At 59.1% G+C, this 15,197-nt stretch overlaps 1 protein-coding gene across 3 annotated transcripts in view; it reads right to left on the bottom strand.

The window, feature by feature from the left end:
• Positions 1-213: 213 nt before the first annotated feature.
• The window catches only part of LOC140722398 (NACHT, LRR and PYD domains-containing protein 12-like), a 92,965-nt gene continuing 77,981 nt past the window's right edge, over positions 214-15,197 (bottom strand). For all 3 annotated transcript variants that reach the window (XM_073037149.1, XM_073037147.1, XM_073037148.1), the window contains exons 10-17: positions 5,479-5,565; positions 2,760-2,930; positions 2,434-2,604; positions 2,108-2,278; positions 1,782-1,952; positions 1,456-1,626; positions 1,133-1,300; positions 214-968 (exon numbers count right to left, since the gene is read on the bottom strand). In XM_073037149.1, the coding sequence (XP_072893250.1) occupies positions 875-968; positions 1,133-1,300; positions 1,456-1,626; positions 1,782-1,952; positions 2,108-2,278; positions 2,434-2,604; positions 2,760-2,930; positions 5,479-5,565 (1,204 nt within the window). In that variant the 3' untranslated portion in view covers positions 214-874. The remainder of the gene's footprint in view (positions 969-1,132; positions 1,301-1,455; positions 1,627-1,781; positions 1,953-2,107; positions 2,279-2,433; positions 2,605-2,759; positions 2,931-5,478; positions 5,566-15,197) is intronic.

Raw genomic sequence — 15,197 nt, forward strand, 5'->3', positions numbered from 1 at the left:
AATTTCCCCATGGGGATGAATAAAGTATCTATCTATCTATCTATCTATCTGGTGGAGATGAGATCCTGGGCTCCTAGACTGTGCTTGTCCGACCTCCCTCAGCCTGGAGCTGAGACGCTACTGTGTCAGTGTGAGGAGCTCCGACCCACTGTTGCAGTGCACAGGGTGTGGAGGGCAACAGAAACCTCAAATAAAACTCGAGTCCGACACAAGTCAGGAAGATACAGCGGTTTATTGATTTTTTATGAGAAATATAAATGAAACAATGTGTGAGCTGCTGACGTGCGGGAATAAATGATCTGCTCACGGTCACACACAATTAACTGAGCGGCGACAAGGAGTGACCGGTTGAATAATCAGTCCCGTTTCTCACCGTCACTCTGCATCGGGGAACCGATGATTATAAAATCACACTTCAGGACCGTGTCCGGGATCGCTGCAGATCCAGGGTCACTGCCGAGGGATTTGTCCATTTAACATCATTATATCGGCCAGGCTGCCGAATGCACCGTCCTCAGCAAAGGGAGCAAAAGGATTCTCTCCCGGGATCATCCCCCCCACCCCGGGACAACGGTGTCCCAGACTGAGCCCCGGACCCCCGGGCTCTTCCTGTCCGGGTAATTCCCCGGGGTGTCACGTGGGGAGTCTCGCACACGCACATCCGGCGGAAGCTGCCCCGCCGGACAGCAGGCGGAAACACGTCACTGCGGGACCGCTGCGAGCGACGCACTCAGCGCGAGGCCCGAGCCGGTTCCGTTAAAACCGTTGGGAATCAGCCCCGGCGCGCGGCCGTTAAAGGTAAGGGCGGGAGTTAAAGGGGAGGGCGGGGAGTCGGCCAAATGTCCCCATCCCGCGGGCGGGGATGTTCACACATTCAGAGGTTCAGATCCACTCTCAGTCCGGGTCTGGGTTCCTGCAGAGATCTCAGTTCCTTCTTCCCGGTCTCACTGAACCGATTCACCACCAGCCTGAAACAGATGGGAGAATAAAGATGAAATAAACAGATTACACAACAGTGTCAGTAACTGGGGACCGGGGTTAATGTTTCAACAACACTCACAGACAAATATCACCAGAAAACCCGCGGATCCGCTGATATTTTATCACATTGAACATTAACACAAACACTCACCGGATCCACTCCAGACTCGGGAGGGTCAGTATGAGGCGGCGGAGAGCGGGGACAGATCCGTCTGTCAGAGAGTTGAATCCCAGGTCCAGCCCCGTCAGTGATGGGTTTGTACTGAGAGCGGAGACGAGATCCTCGGCACCAGAATCTGTGAGACCGACCATCGTCAGCCTGGAGATGAGAGAGAGTGAGAGTGAAGGACACAGACAGACAGGAGACGGTACAAATCCCCAGTGTTTATCAGTAACACAATTACTGATCACATTAATGTTCAGTGTCAGACACCCAGTGACTGTAAACACAATCTCCCACAGTCTGGTACTTACCACAGTTTCTGTATTTTACACTCCGGGTTCCTCAGAGCCGCAGACACCAGTTTCACTCCTGAATCCCCCAGTTTATTAAAACTCAGGTCCAGCTCCGTCAGTGATGGGTTTGTACTGAGAGCGGAGACGAGATCCTCGGCACCAGAATCTGTGAGACCGACTCTGTTCAGCCTGGAGATGAGAGAGAGTGAGGGTGAAGGACACAGAGAGACAGGAGACGGTACAAATCCCCAGTGTTTATCAGTAACACAATTACGGATAACATTAATGTTCAGTGTCAGACACCCAGTGACTGTAAACACAATCTCCCACAGTCTGGTACTTACTCCAGTGTCTGTATTTTACACTCCGGGTTCCTCAGAGCCGCAGACACCAGTTTCACTCCTGAATCCCCCAGTTTATTACCACTCAGGTTCAGCTCCGTCAGTGATGGGTTTGTACTGAGAGCGGAGACGAGATCCTCGGCACCAGAATCTGTGAGACCGACACTGTTCAGCCTGGAGATGAGAGAGAGTGAGGGTGAAGGACACAGAGAGACAGAAGATGGTACAAATCCCCAGTGTTTATCAGTAACACATTTACGGATAACATTAATGTTCAGTGTCAGACACCCAGTGACTGTAAACACAATCTCCCACAGTCTGGTACTTACCCCAGTTTCTGTATTTTACACTCCGGGTTCCTCAGAGCCGCAGACACCAGTTTCACTCCTGAATCTCCCAGTTTATTCAAAGTCAGGTCCAGCTCCGTCAGTGATGGGTTTGTATTGAGAGCGGAGACGAGATCCTCGGCACCAGAATCTGTGAGACCGACTCTGTTCAGCCTGGAGATGAGAGAGAGTGAGGGTGAAGGACACAGAGAGACAGGAGACGGTACAAATCCCCAGTGTTTATCAGTAACACAATTACGGATAACATTAATGTTCAGTGTCAGACACCCAGTGACTGTAAACACAATCTCCCACAGTCTGGTACTTACTCCAGTGTCTGTATTTTACACTCCGGGTTCCTCAGAGCCGCAGACACCAGTTTCACTCCTGAATCCCCCAGTTTATTACCACTCAGGTTCAGCTCCGTCAGTGATGGGTTTGTACTGAGAGCGGAGACGAGATCCTCGGCACCAGAATCTGTGAGACCGACACTGTTCAGCCTGGAGATGAGAGAGAGTGAGGGTGAAGGACACAGAGAGACAGAAGATGGTACAAATCCCCAGTGTTTATCAGTAACACATTTACGGATAACATTAATGTTCAGTGTCAGACACCCAGTGACTGTAAACACAATCTCCCACAGTCTGGTACTTACCCCAGTTTCTGTATTTTACACTCCGGGTTCCTCAGAGCCGCAGACACCAGTTTCACTCCTGAATCTCCCAGTTTATTCAAAGTCAGGTCCAGCTCCGTCAGTGATGGGTTTGTATTGAGAGCGGAGACGAGATCCTCGGCACCAGAATCTGTGAGACCAACATTGTACAGCCTGGAGATGAGAGAGAGTGAGGGTGAAGGACACAGAGAGACAGGAGACGGTACAAATCCCCAGTGTTTATCAGTAACACAATTACTGATTTTTTTTTTCTTCAGCACAACTGTGCAAGTCGGCCAGTGAGAAGAGCGAGAAGAGTTTAAAAGGAAGACAGATTTACAGAGCGAGCGTCAGAGGAGCGGGAGACGGAGTAGGAAGGTTTTGGATCAACGGGGCTTCGGCGATAAACGGTCGAGGCGAGGTAAGTTATCTGTTTACAATACAGACAGAGAGTATGTGTGTGAGGCTGGTTTTCTGTGCTCGGTGTCAGATGTGGGAGATCCTGGAGACTCCCAGCCTCCTGGACGGCAACATCTGCACCCGGTGTGTCGAGCTGCAGCTCCTCAGGGACCGAGTTAGGGAACTGGAGATGCAGCTCGATGACCTTCGTCTGGTCAGGGAGAGCGAGGAGGTGATAGAGAGGAGTTACAAGCAGGTGGTCACACCGGGGCCACGGGAGACTGAAGAAGTGGGTCACAGTCAGGAGAGGGAAGGGCAAGAAGCAGGTAATAGAGAGTACCCCTGTGGCTATTCCCCTTGACGATAAGTACCCCTGTTCAAGTACTGCTGGAGAGGGGTGGGGACAGCCTACCTGGTGGAGACAACAGTGGCCCTGTGGCTCAGAAGGGCAGGGAAAGGAAGAGGAAGACAGTAGTGACAGGTGACTCTGTCGTTTGAGGGCCAAATAGACGATTCTGTGGACGCAGGAAAGAAACGCGGATGGTCGTTTGCCTCCCAGGTGCCAGGGTCCGGGATGTTTCAGAACACGTCCAAGATATCCTGCAGTGGGAGGGAGAGCAGCCAGAGGTCGTGGTACATATTGGTACCAGTGACATAGGTAGGAAAAGGGAAGAGGTCCTGAAAACAGAGTACAGGGAGTTAGGAAGGAAGTTGAGAAGCAGGACCGGCAAAGGTAGTAATCTCGGGATTACTGCCTGTGCCACGCGACAGTGAGTACAGGAATAGAATGAGGTGGAGGATGAATGCGTGGCTGAGGGATTGGAGCAGGAGGCAGGGATTCAGATTTCTGTATCACTGGGACCTCCTTTGGAGCAGCTGTGACCTGCACAAAAAGGACGGGTTGCACTTGAATGCCAGGGAAACCGATATCCTGGTTTGCTAAGGCTATTGGGGAGAATTTAAACTAGAATTGCTGGGAGGGGGTGGGAACTGAAATGAAGTGATGGCGGAAAGGGAGGTTGGCTCACAAATAGAGAAAATTTGGAGACAGTGCGAGAGGGAGCATAGGCAGGTGATAGAGAAGGGACGCTCTCAGACCGATGGTTTGAGGTGTGTCTATTTTAATGCAAGAAGTGTTGTGAACAAAGCAGATGAGCTTAGAGCGTGGATCAGTACTTGGAGATATGATGTGGTGGCCATTACAGAGACTCGGATGCTGCAGGGACAGGAATGTTTATTTCGAGTGCCCAGCTTTAGATGTTTCAGAAAGGACAGGGAGGGAGGCCACAGAGGTGGAGGCATGGCACTGTTGATCAGAGATAGTGTCACGGCTACAGAAAAGGAGGACATCATGGAGGGGTTGTCTACAGTCTCTGTGGGTGGAGGTTAGGAACAGGAAGGGGTCAATAACTCGACTGGTAGTTTTGTATAGACCTCTCAACAGTAACAGGGACATCGAGGAGCAGATAGGGAGACAGATTCTGGAAAGGAGTAACAATAACAGGGTTGTTGAAGTGGGAGATTTTAATTTCCCAAATATTAATTGGCATCTCCCTAGAGTGAGGGGTTTTGACGGGGTGGAGTTTGTTAGGTGTGTTCAGGAAGGTTTCCTGACACAATACGTAGGAGAGGCTGCACTTGATCCGGTATTGGGAAATGAACCTGGCCAGGTGTCAGGTCTCTCAGTGGGAGAGCATTTTGGAGATAGTGATCACAGTTCTATCTCTTTTACCACAGCATTAGAGAGGGATAGGAACAGGCAAGTTAGGGAAACCTCTAATTGGAGTAAGGAGAACTATGAGCATATCAGGCTGGAACTTGTAAGCATAAATTGGAAATTGATGTCCTCAGGGAAACGGACCAAAGAAATGTAGAAAATGTTCAAGGGATATTTGCGTGGGGTACTGAGTAGATACCTTCCAATGAGACATGGAAAGGATGGTGGGGTACAAGATCCGTGGTGCACAAAGGCCGTTGTAAATCTAGTGAAGAAGAAAGGAAGAGCTTCAAAAAGGTTCAAAAATTAGGTAATGATATGAATCTGGAAGATTATAAGGCTAGTCTGTCAGCGAGTTTGATATCAGGTTCAGTTCCGTCAGTGATGGGTTTGTACTGAGAGCGGAGACAAGATCCTCGGCACTAGAATCTGTGAGACCGACATTCTCCAGCCTGGAGATGAGAGAGAGTGAGGGTGAAGGACACAGGGAGACAGGAGACGGTACAAATCCCCAGTGTTTATCAGTAACACAATTACTGATAAATTAATGTTCAGTGTCAGACACCCAGTGACTGTAATCGCAATCTCCCACAGTCTGGTACTTACCCCAGTCTCTGTATTTTACACTCCGGGTTCCTCAGAGCCGCAGACACCAGTTTCACTCCTGAATCTCCCAGGCCATTCAACCCGAGTCTAAACACAAACAGATAGATTGATGAACATAGTGACTAAAACCGTGCGTCTGAGGCAATTTCTCTCACTCGGATATTTCAGCAAACATTAAACCCTTTATTAATTCACTGATCGTAGTTCCCATCACTGTCAATGTCCCTCACTGCCCAGCTCCAAAGAATTCACCGAATGTCAGTAATTTCGTCTGTCGGTATGACCCTGTAAACTCCACATATTCTCTCTCATTCCCTGATGGTTAGAAAAGTGTTCCTGACGTGAGACAGTCGGAAAGGGCAGGGATGAAGGGGAGAAAGTCAAACAGTGAGGAAGATTTGAGAATCAGGAAATGTCGATGGGACATGGAGGAAGAGACATCACCTAAGGTAAAGGATGGAAAGACACAGAAGGAAGCGGATGTGGAAGAGAGATCCCGCAGGAGGAAGGGGGATGGGGGAGAGAGAACCCACAGGAGGAAGGGGGATGGGGGTAGAGGGATCCCGCAAGAGGAACGGGAATGGGGGAGAGGGCTCCCGCAGGAGGACGGGGGATGGGGGAGAGAGATCCCACAGGAGGAGGGATGGGGGAGATAGATCCCGCAGGAGGAAGGGGGATGGGGGACAGAGCTCCCGCAGGAGGAAGGGGGATGGGGTAGAGAGGTGCCGCAGGAGGAAGGGGGATGGGGGAGAGAGCTCCCGCAGGAGGAAGGGGGATGAGGTAGAGAGGTGCCGCAGGAGGAAGGGGGATGGGGTAGAGAGGTGCCGCAGGAGGAAGGGGGATGGGGGAGAGAGGTGCCGCAGGAGGAAGGGGGATGGGGGAGAGAGATCCCTCAGGAAGAAGGGGGATGGGGGAGAGGTGCCGCAGGAGGAAGGGAGATGGGGGATTGGGATCCCACAGGAGGAAGTGGGATGGGGGAGCGAGACCCTGCAGGAGGAAGGGAGATGGGGGAGAGGGATCCCACAGGAGGAAGGGGGATGGGGGAGAGGGATCCCACAGGAAGAAGGGGGATGGGGGAGCGGTGCCGCAGGAGGAAGGGGGATGGGGGAGAGTGGTGCCGCAGGAGGAAGGAGGATGGGGGAGAGAGGTGCAGCAGGAGGAAGGGGGATGGGGGAGAGAGGTGCAGCAGGAGGAAGGGGGATGGAGGAGAGAGATCCCGCAGGATGAAGGGGGATGGGGGAGAGAGATCCCGCAGGAGGAACGGAGATGGGGGAGAGAGATCCCGCAGGAGGAAGGGGGATGAGGGAGAGAGGTGCCGCAGGAGGAAGGGGGATGGGGGAGAGAGGTCCCGCAGGAGAAAGGGAGATGGGGAGAGATATCCCGCAGGAGGTAGGGTGATGGGGGAGAGAGGTGCCGCAGGAGGAAGGGGGATGGGGGAGAGAGATCCCGCAGGAAGAAGGGGGATGGGGGAGAGAGGTGCCGCAGGAGGAATTGGGATGGGGGAGAGAGATCCCGCAGGAGGAAGGGGGATGGGGGAGAGAGATCCCGCAGGAGGAAGGGGGATGGGGGAGTGAGATCCCGCAGGAGGAAGGGGGATGGGGGAGAGTGGTGCCGCAGGAGGAAGGGGGTTTGGGGAGTGAGATCCCGCAAGAGGAAGGGGGATCGGGGAGAGAGGTTGCGCAGGAGGAAGTGGGATGGGAGAGAGAGGTGCCGCAGGAGGAAGGGGGATGGGGGAGAGTGGTGCCGCAGAAAGAAGGGGGATTGGGGAAAGAGATGCCGCAGGAGGAAGGGGGATGGGGGAGAGAGATGCCGCAGTAGGAAGGGGGATGGGGAAGAGAGATCCCACAGGAGGAAGGGGGATGGGGGAGAGAGATCCCACAGGAGGAAGGGGGATGGGGGAGAGAGATGCTGCAGGAGGAAGGTGGATGGTGGAGAGGGGTGCCGCAGGAGGAAGGGGGATGGGGGAGAGAGATCCCACAGGAGGAAGCGGGATGGGGGAGGGAGGTGCCGCAGTAGGAAGGGGGATGGGGGAGAGAGATGCCGCAGGAGGAAGGGGGATGGGGAGAGAGAACCCACAGGAGGAAGGGGGATGGGGGAGAGAGGTGCCGCAGGGAGGAAGGGGGATTGGGGGAGAGAGGTGCCGCAGGAGGAATGGGGATGGGGGAGAGAGATGCCGCAGGAGGAAGCGGGTTGGGGGAGAGAGATCCCACAGGAGGAAGGGGGATCCCGCAAGTGTAAGGGGGATGGGGGTAGAGGGATCCCGCTAGAGGAACGGGAATAGGGGAGAGAGCTCGCGCAGGAGGAAGGGGGATGGGGGAGAGAGGTGCCGCAGGAGGAAGGGGGATGGGGGAGAGGGATACCGCAAGAGGAAAGGGATGGGGGAGAGAGGTGCCGCAGGAGGAAGCGGGATGGGAGACAGGGATCCCACAGGAGGAAGGGGGATGGGGGAGAGAGGTGCCGCAGGAGGAAGGGGGACGGGGGATAGAGATCCCGCAAGAGGAAGGGGGACGGGGGAGAGAGATCCCCCAGGAGGAACGGAGATGGGGGAGAGAGATGCCGCAGGAGGAAGGGGGATGGGTGGAGAGAGGTGCCGCTGGAGGAAGGGGAATGGGGGAGAGAGGTGCCGCAGGAGGAAGGGCGATGGGGAAGAGAGATCCCACAGGAGGAAGGGTGATGGGGGAGAGAGGTGCCGCAGGAGGAAGGGGGATGGCGGAGAGAAATCCCGCAGGAGGAATGGGGATGGGGGAGAGAAATCCCGCAGGAGGAATGGGGATGGGGGAGAGAAATCCCGCAGGAGGAAGGGGATGGGGGAGAGAAATCCCGCAGGAAGAATGGGGCTGGGGGAGAGAGATGCCTCAGGAGGATGGGTGATGGGGGAGAGAGATGCCGCAAGAGGAAGGGGGATGGGGGAGAGAGATGCCGCAAGAGGAAGGGGGATTTGGAGAGAGATCCCGCAGGAGGAAGGGGGATGGCGGAGAGAAATCCCGCAGGAGCAATGGGGATGAGGGGGAGATAACCCACAGGAGGAAGGGGGATGGGGGAGAGAGATGCCGCAGGAGGAAGGGGGATGGGGGAGAGAGATGCCACAGGAGGAAGGGGGATGGGGTGGAGAGGTGCCGCAGGAGGAAGGGGGATGGGGGAGAGATATCCCACAGGAGGAAGGGGGATGGGGGGAGAGAGATGCCGCAGGAGGAAGTGGGATGGGGGAGAGAGAACCCGCAGGAGGAAGGGGGATGGGGTAGAGAGATCCCGCAGGAGGAAGGGGGATGGGGCAGAGAGGTACCGCAGGAGGAAGGGGGATGGGGGAGAGAGGGGCAGCAGGAGGAAGGGGGATGGGGGAGAGAGATCCCGCAGGAGGAAGGGGGATGAGGGAGAGAGGTGCCGCAGGAGGAAGGGGGATGGGGCAGAGAGCTCCCGCAAGAGGAATGGGGATGGGGGAGAGAGGTGCCGCAGGAGAAAGGGGGATGGGGGAGAGAGATCCCACAGGAGGAAGGGGGATGGGGGAGAGAGATCCCACAGGAGGAAGGGGGATGGAGGAGAGAGATCCCACAGGATGAAGGGGGATGGGGGAGAGAGGTCCCGCAGAAGAAAGGGAGATGGGGAGAGTTATCCCGCAGGAGGTAGGGTGATGGGGGAGAGAGGTGCCGCAGGAGGAAGGGGGATGAGGGAGAGGTGCCGCAGGAGGAAGGGGGATGGGGGAGAGAGATCCCGCAGTAGGAAGGGGGATGGGGGAGAGAGAGCTGACGCAGGAGGAAGGGGGATGGGGGAGAGAGATCCCGCAGGAGGAAGTGGGATGGGGGAGAGAGGTGCCGCAGGAGGAAGGGGGATGGGGGAGAGAGATCCCGCAGGAGGAAGGGGGATGGGGGGGAGAGGTGCCGCAGGAGGAAGGGGGATGGGGGAGAGAGGTGCCGCAGGAGGAAGGGGGATGGGGGGAGAGAGATGCCGCAGGAGGAAGCGGGATGTTGGAGAGAGGTGCCGCAGGAGGAAGGGGGATGGAGGAGAGAGATCCCACAGGATGAAGGGGGATGGGGGAGAGAGATCCCACAGGATGAAGGGGGATGGCGGAGAGAGATCCCGCAAGAGGAACGGAGATGGGGGAGAGAGGTGCCGCAGGAGGAAGGAGGATGAGGGAGAGAGGTGCCGCAGGAGGAAGGGGGATGGGGGAGAGAGGTCCCGCAGGAGGTAGGGTGATGGGGAGAGATATCCCGCAGGAGGTAGGGTGATGGGGGGAGAGAGGGTGCCGCAGGAGGAAGGGGGATGGGGGGAGTGAGATCCCGCAGGAGGAAGGGGGATAGGGGAGTGAGATCCCGCAGGAGGAAGGGGGATGGGGGGAGAGTGGTGCCGCAGGAGGAAGGGGGATGGGGGAGAGAGATCCCGCAGGAGGAAAGGGGATGGGGGAGAGAGGTGCCGCAGGAGGAAGGGGGATGGGGGAGAGAGATGCCGCAGGAGGAAGGGGGATGGGGGAGAGAGATGCCGCATGAGGAAGGGGGATGGGGGAGAGAGGTGCCGCAGGAGGAAGCGGGATGGGGGAGAGAGGTGCCGCAGGAGGAAGGGGGATGGGGGGAGAGAGATGCCGCAGTAGGAAGGGGGATGGGGGAGAGAGGTGCCGCAGGAGGAAGCGGGATGGGGGACAGGGAACGCACAGGAGGAAGGGGGATGGGGGAGAGAGGTGCCGCAGGAGGAAGGGGGACGGGGGATAGAGATCCCGCAAGAGGAAGGGGGACGGGGGGAGAGAGATCCCGCAGGAGGAACGGAGATGGGGGAGAGAGATGCCGCAGGAGGAAGGGGGATGGGGGAGAGAGGTGCCGCAGGAGGAAGGGGGATGGGGGAGAGAGGTGCCGCAGGAGGAAGGGCGATGGGGAAGAGAGATCCCACAGGAGGAAGGGTGATGGGGGGAGAGGTGCCGCAGGAGGAAGGGGGATGGGGGAGAGAGGTGCCGCATGAGGAAGGGCGATGGGGAGAGAGATCCCTCAGGAAGAAAGGGGATGGGGGAGAGGTGCCGCAGGAGGAAGGGGGATGGGGGATTGGGATCCCACAGGAGGAAGTGGGATGGGGGAGCAAGACCCTGCAGGAGGAAGGGAGATGGGGGAGAGGGATCCCACAGGAGGAAGGGGGATGGGGGAGAGGGATCCCACAGGAAGAAGGGGGATGGGGGAGCGGTGCCGCAGGAGGAAGGGGGATGGGGGAGAGTGGTGCCGCAGGAGGAAGGAGGATGGGGGAGAGAGGTGCAGCAGGAGGAAGGGGGATGGGGGAGAGAGGTGCAGCAGGAGGAAGTGGGATGGAGGAGAGAGATCCCGCAGGATGAAGGGGGATGGGGGAGAGAGATCCCGCAGGAGGAACGGAGATGGGGGAGAGAGATCCCGCAGGAGGAAGGGGGATGAGGGAGAGAGGTGCCGCAGGAGGAAGGGGGATGGGGGAGAGAGGTCCCGCAGGAGAAAGGGAGATGTGGGGAGAGATATCCCGCAGGAGGTAGGGTGATGGGGGAGAGAGGTGCCGCAGGAGGAAGGGGGATGGGGGAGAGAGATCCCGCAGGAAGAAGGGGGATGGGGGAGAGAGGTGCCGCAGGAGGAATTGGGATGGGGGAGAGAGATCCCGCAGGAGGAAGGGGGATGGGGGAGAGAGATCCCGCAGGAGGAAGGGGGATGGGGGAGTGAGATCCCGCAGGAGGAAGGGGGATGGGGGAGAGTGGTGCCGCAGGAGGAAGGGGGTTTGGGGAGTGAGATCCCGCAAGAGGAAGGGGGATCGGGGAGAGAGGTTGCGCAGGAGGAAGTGGGATGGGAGAGAGGTGCCGCAGGAGGAAGGGGGATGGGGGAGAGTGGTGCCGCAGAAAGAAGGGGGATTGGGGAAAGAGATGCCGCAGGAGGAAGGGGGATGGGGGAGAGAGATGCCGCAGTAGGAAGGGGGATGGGGAAGAGAGATCCCACAGGAGGAAGGGGGATGGGGGAGAGAGATCCCACAGGAGGAAGGGGGATGGGGGAGAGAGATGCTGCAGGAGGAAGGTGGATGGTGGAGAGGGGTGCCGCAGGAGGAAGGGGGATGGGGGAGAGAGATCCCACAGGAGGAAGCGGGATGGGGGAGGGAGGTGCCGCAGTAGGAAGGGGGATGGGGGAGAGAGATGCCGCAGGAGGAAGGGGGATGGGGAGAGAGATCCCACAGGAGGAAGGGGGATGGGGGAGAGAGGTGCCGCAGGAGGAAGGGGGATTGGGGAGTGAGGTGCCGCAGGAAGAAGGGGGATGGGGGAGAGAGATGCCGCAGGAGGAAGCGGGTTGGGGGAGAGAGATCCCACAGGAGGAAGGGGGATCCCGCAAGTGTAAGGGGGATGGGGGTAGAGGGATCCCGCTAGAGGAACGGGAATAGGGGAGAGAGCTCGCGCAGGAGGAAGGGGGATGGGGGAGAGAGGTGCCGCAGGAGGAAGGGGGATGGGGGAGAGGGATACCGCAAGAGGAAAGGGATGGGGGAGAGAGGTGCCGCAGGAGGAAGCGGGATGGGAGACAGGGATCCCACAGGAGGAAGGGGGATGGGGGAGAGAGGTGCCGCAGGAGGAAGGGGGACGGGGGATAGAGATCCCGCAAGAGGAAGGGGGACGGGGGAGAGAGATCCCCCAGGAGGAACGGAGATGGGGGAAAGAGATGCCGCAGGAGGAAGGGGGATGGGGGAGAGAGATGCCGCAGTAGGAAGGGGGATGGGGAAGAGAGATCCCACAGGAGGAAGGGGGATGGGGGAGAGAGATCCCGCAGGAGGAAGGGGGATGGGGGAGAGTGGTGCCGCAGGAGGAAGGGGGATGGGGGAGAGAGATCCCGCAGGAGGAAAGGGGATGGGGGGAGAGAGGTGCCGCAGGAGGAAGGGGGATGGGGAAGAGAGATCCCGCAGGAGGAAGGGGGATAGGGGAGTGAGATCCCGCAGGAGGAAGGGGGATGGGGGAGAGTGGTGCCGCAGGAGGAAGGGGGATGGGGGAGAGAGATCCCGCAGGAGGAAAGGGGATGGGGGGAGAGAGGTGCCGCAGGAGGAAGGGGGATGGGGGAGAGAGATGCCGCAGGAGGAAGGGGGATGGGGGAGAGAGATGCCGCATGAGGAAGGGGGATGGGGGAGAGAGGTGCCGCAGGAGGAAGCGGGATGGGGGAGAGAGGTGCCGCAGGAGGAAGGGGGATGGGGGAGAGAGATGCCGCAGTAGGAAGGGGGATGGGGGAGAGAGGTGCCGCAGGAGGAAGCGGGATGGGGGACAGGGAACGCACAGGAGGAAGGGGGATGGGGGAGAGAGGTGCCGCAGGAGGAAGGGGGACTGGGGATAGAGATCCCGCAAGAGGAAGGGGGACGGGGGAGAGAGATCCCGCAGGAGGAACGGAGATGGGGGAGAGAGATGCCGCAGGAGGAAGGGGGATGGGGGAGAGAGGTGCCGCAGGAGGAAGGGGGATGGGGGAGAGAGGTGCCGCAGGAGGAAGGGCGATGGGGAAGAGAGATCCCACAGGAGGAAGGGTGATGGGGGAGAGGTGCCGCAGGAGGAAGGGGGATGGGGGAGAGAGGTGCCGCAGGAGGAAGGGCGATGGGGAGAGAGATCCCTCAGGAAGAAGGGGGATGGGGGAGAGGTGCCGCAGGAGGAAGGGGGATGGGGGATTGGGATCCCACAGGAGGAAGTGGGATGGGGGAGCGAGACCCTGCAGGAGGAAGGGAGATGGGGGAGAGGGATCCCACAGGAGGAAGGGGGATGGGGGAGAGGGATCCCACAGGAAGAAGGGGGATGGGGGAGCGGTGCCGCAGGAGGAAGGGGGATGGGGGAGAGTGGTGCCGCAGGAGGAAGGAGGATGGGGGAGAGAGGTGCAGCAGGAGGAAGGGGGATGGGGGAGAGAGGTGCAGCAGGAGGAAGGGGGATGGAGGAGAGAGATCCCGCAGGATGAAGGGGGATGGGGGAGAGAGATCCCGCAGGAGGAACGGAGATGGGGGAGAGAGATCCCGCAGGAGGAAGGGGGATGAGGGAGAGAGGTGCCGCAGGAGGAAGGGGGATGGGGGAGAGAGGTCCCGCAGGAGAAAGGGAGATGGGGAGAGATATCCCGCAGGAGGTAGGGTGATGGGGGAGAGAGGTGCCGCAGGAGGAAGGGGGATGGGGGAGAGAGATCCCGCAGGAAGAAGGGGGATGGGGGAGAGAGGTGCCGCAGGAGGAATTGGGATGGGGGAGAGAGATCCCGCAGGAGGAAGGGGGATGGGGGAGAGAGATCCCGCAGGAGGAAGGGGGATGGGGGAGTGAGATCCCGCAGGAGGAAGGGGGATGGGGGAGAGTGGTGCCGCAGGAGGAAGGGGGTTTGGGGAGTGAGATCCCGCAAGAGGAAGGGGGATCGGGGAGAGAGTTTGCGCAGGAGGAAGTGGGATGGGAGAGAGAGGTGCCGCAGGAGGAAGGGGGATGGGGGAGAGAGATGCCGCAGTAGGAAGGGGGATGGGGAAGAGAGATCCCACAGGAGGAAGGGGGATGGGGGAGAGAGATCCCACAGGAGGAAGGGGGATGGGGGAGAGAGATGCTGCAGGAGGAAGGTGGATGGTGGAGAGGGGTGCCGCAGGAGGAAGGGGGATGGGGGAGAGAGATCCCACAGGAGGAAGCGGGATGGGGGAGGGAGGTGCCGCAGTAGGAAGGGGGATGGGGGAGAGAGATGCCGCAGGAGGAAGGGGGATGGGGAGAGAGATCCCACAGGAGGAAGGGGGATGGGGGAGAGAGGTGCCGCAGGAGGAAGGGGGATTGGGGAGTGAGGTGCCGCAGGAGGAATGGGGATGGGGGAGAGAGATGCCGCAGGAGGAAGCGGGTTGGGGGAGAGAGATCCCACAGGAGGAAGGGGGATCCCGCAAGTGTAAGGGGGATGGGGGTAGAGGGATCCCGCTAGAGGAACGGGAATAGGGGAGAGAGCTCGCGCAGGAGGAAGGGGGATGGGGGAGAGAGGTGCCGCAGGAGGAAGGGGGATGGGGGAGAGGGATACCGCAAGAGGAAAGGGATGGGGGAGAGAGGTGCCGCAGGAGGAAGCGGGATGGGAGACAGGGATCCCACAGGAGGAAGGGGGATGGGGGAGAGAGGTGCCGCAGGAGGAAGGGGGACGGGGGATAGAGATCCCGCAAGAGGAAGGGGGACGGGGGAGAGAGATCCCCCAGGAGGAACGGAGATGGGGGAGAGAGATGCCGCAGGAGGAAGGGGGATGGGTGGAGAGAGGTGCCGCAGGAGGAAGGGGAATGGGGGAGAGAGGTGCCGCAGGAGGAAGGGCGATGGGGAAGAGAGATCCCACAGGAGGAAGGGTGATGGGGGAGAGAGGTGCCGCAGGAGGAAGGGGGATGGCGGAGAGAAATCCCGCAGGAGGAATGGGGATGGGGGAGAGAAATCCCGCAGGAGGAATGGGGATGGGGGAGAGAAATCCCGCAGGAGGAAGGGGATGGGGGAGAGAAATCCCGCAGGAAGAATGGGGATGGGGGAGAGAGATGCCTCAGGAGGATGGGTGATGGGGGAGAGAGATGCCGCAAGAGGAAGGGGGATGGGGGAGAGAGATGCCGCAAGAGGAAGGGGGATTTGGAGAGAGATCCCGCAGGAGGAAGGGGGATGGCGGAGAGAAATCCCGCAGGAGCAATGGGGATGAGGGTGAGATATCCCACAGGAGGAAGGGGGATGGGGGAGAGAGATGCCGCAGCAGGAAGGGGGATGGGGGAGAGATATCCCACAGGAGGAAGGGGGATGGGGGAGAGAGATGCCACAG

Source organism: Hemitrygon akajei, unplaced genomic scaffold, assembly GCF_048418815.1.
Source record: "Hemitrygon akajei unplaced genomic scaffold, sHemAka1.3 Scf000076, whole genome shotgun sequence".
Lineage (NCBI taxonomy): Eukaryota > Metazoa > Chordata > Chondrichthyes > Myliobatiformes > Dasyatidae > Hemitrygon > Hemitrygon akajei.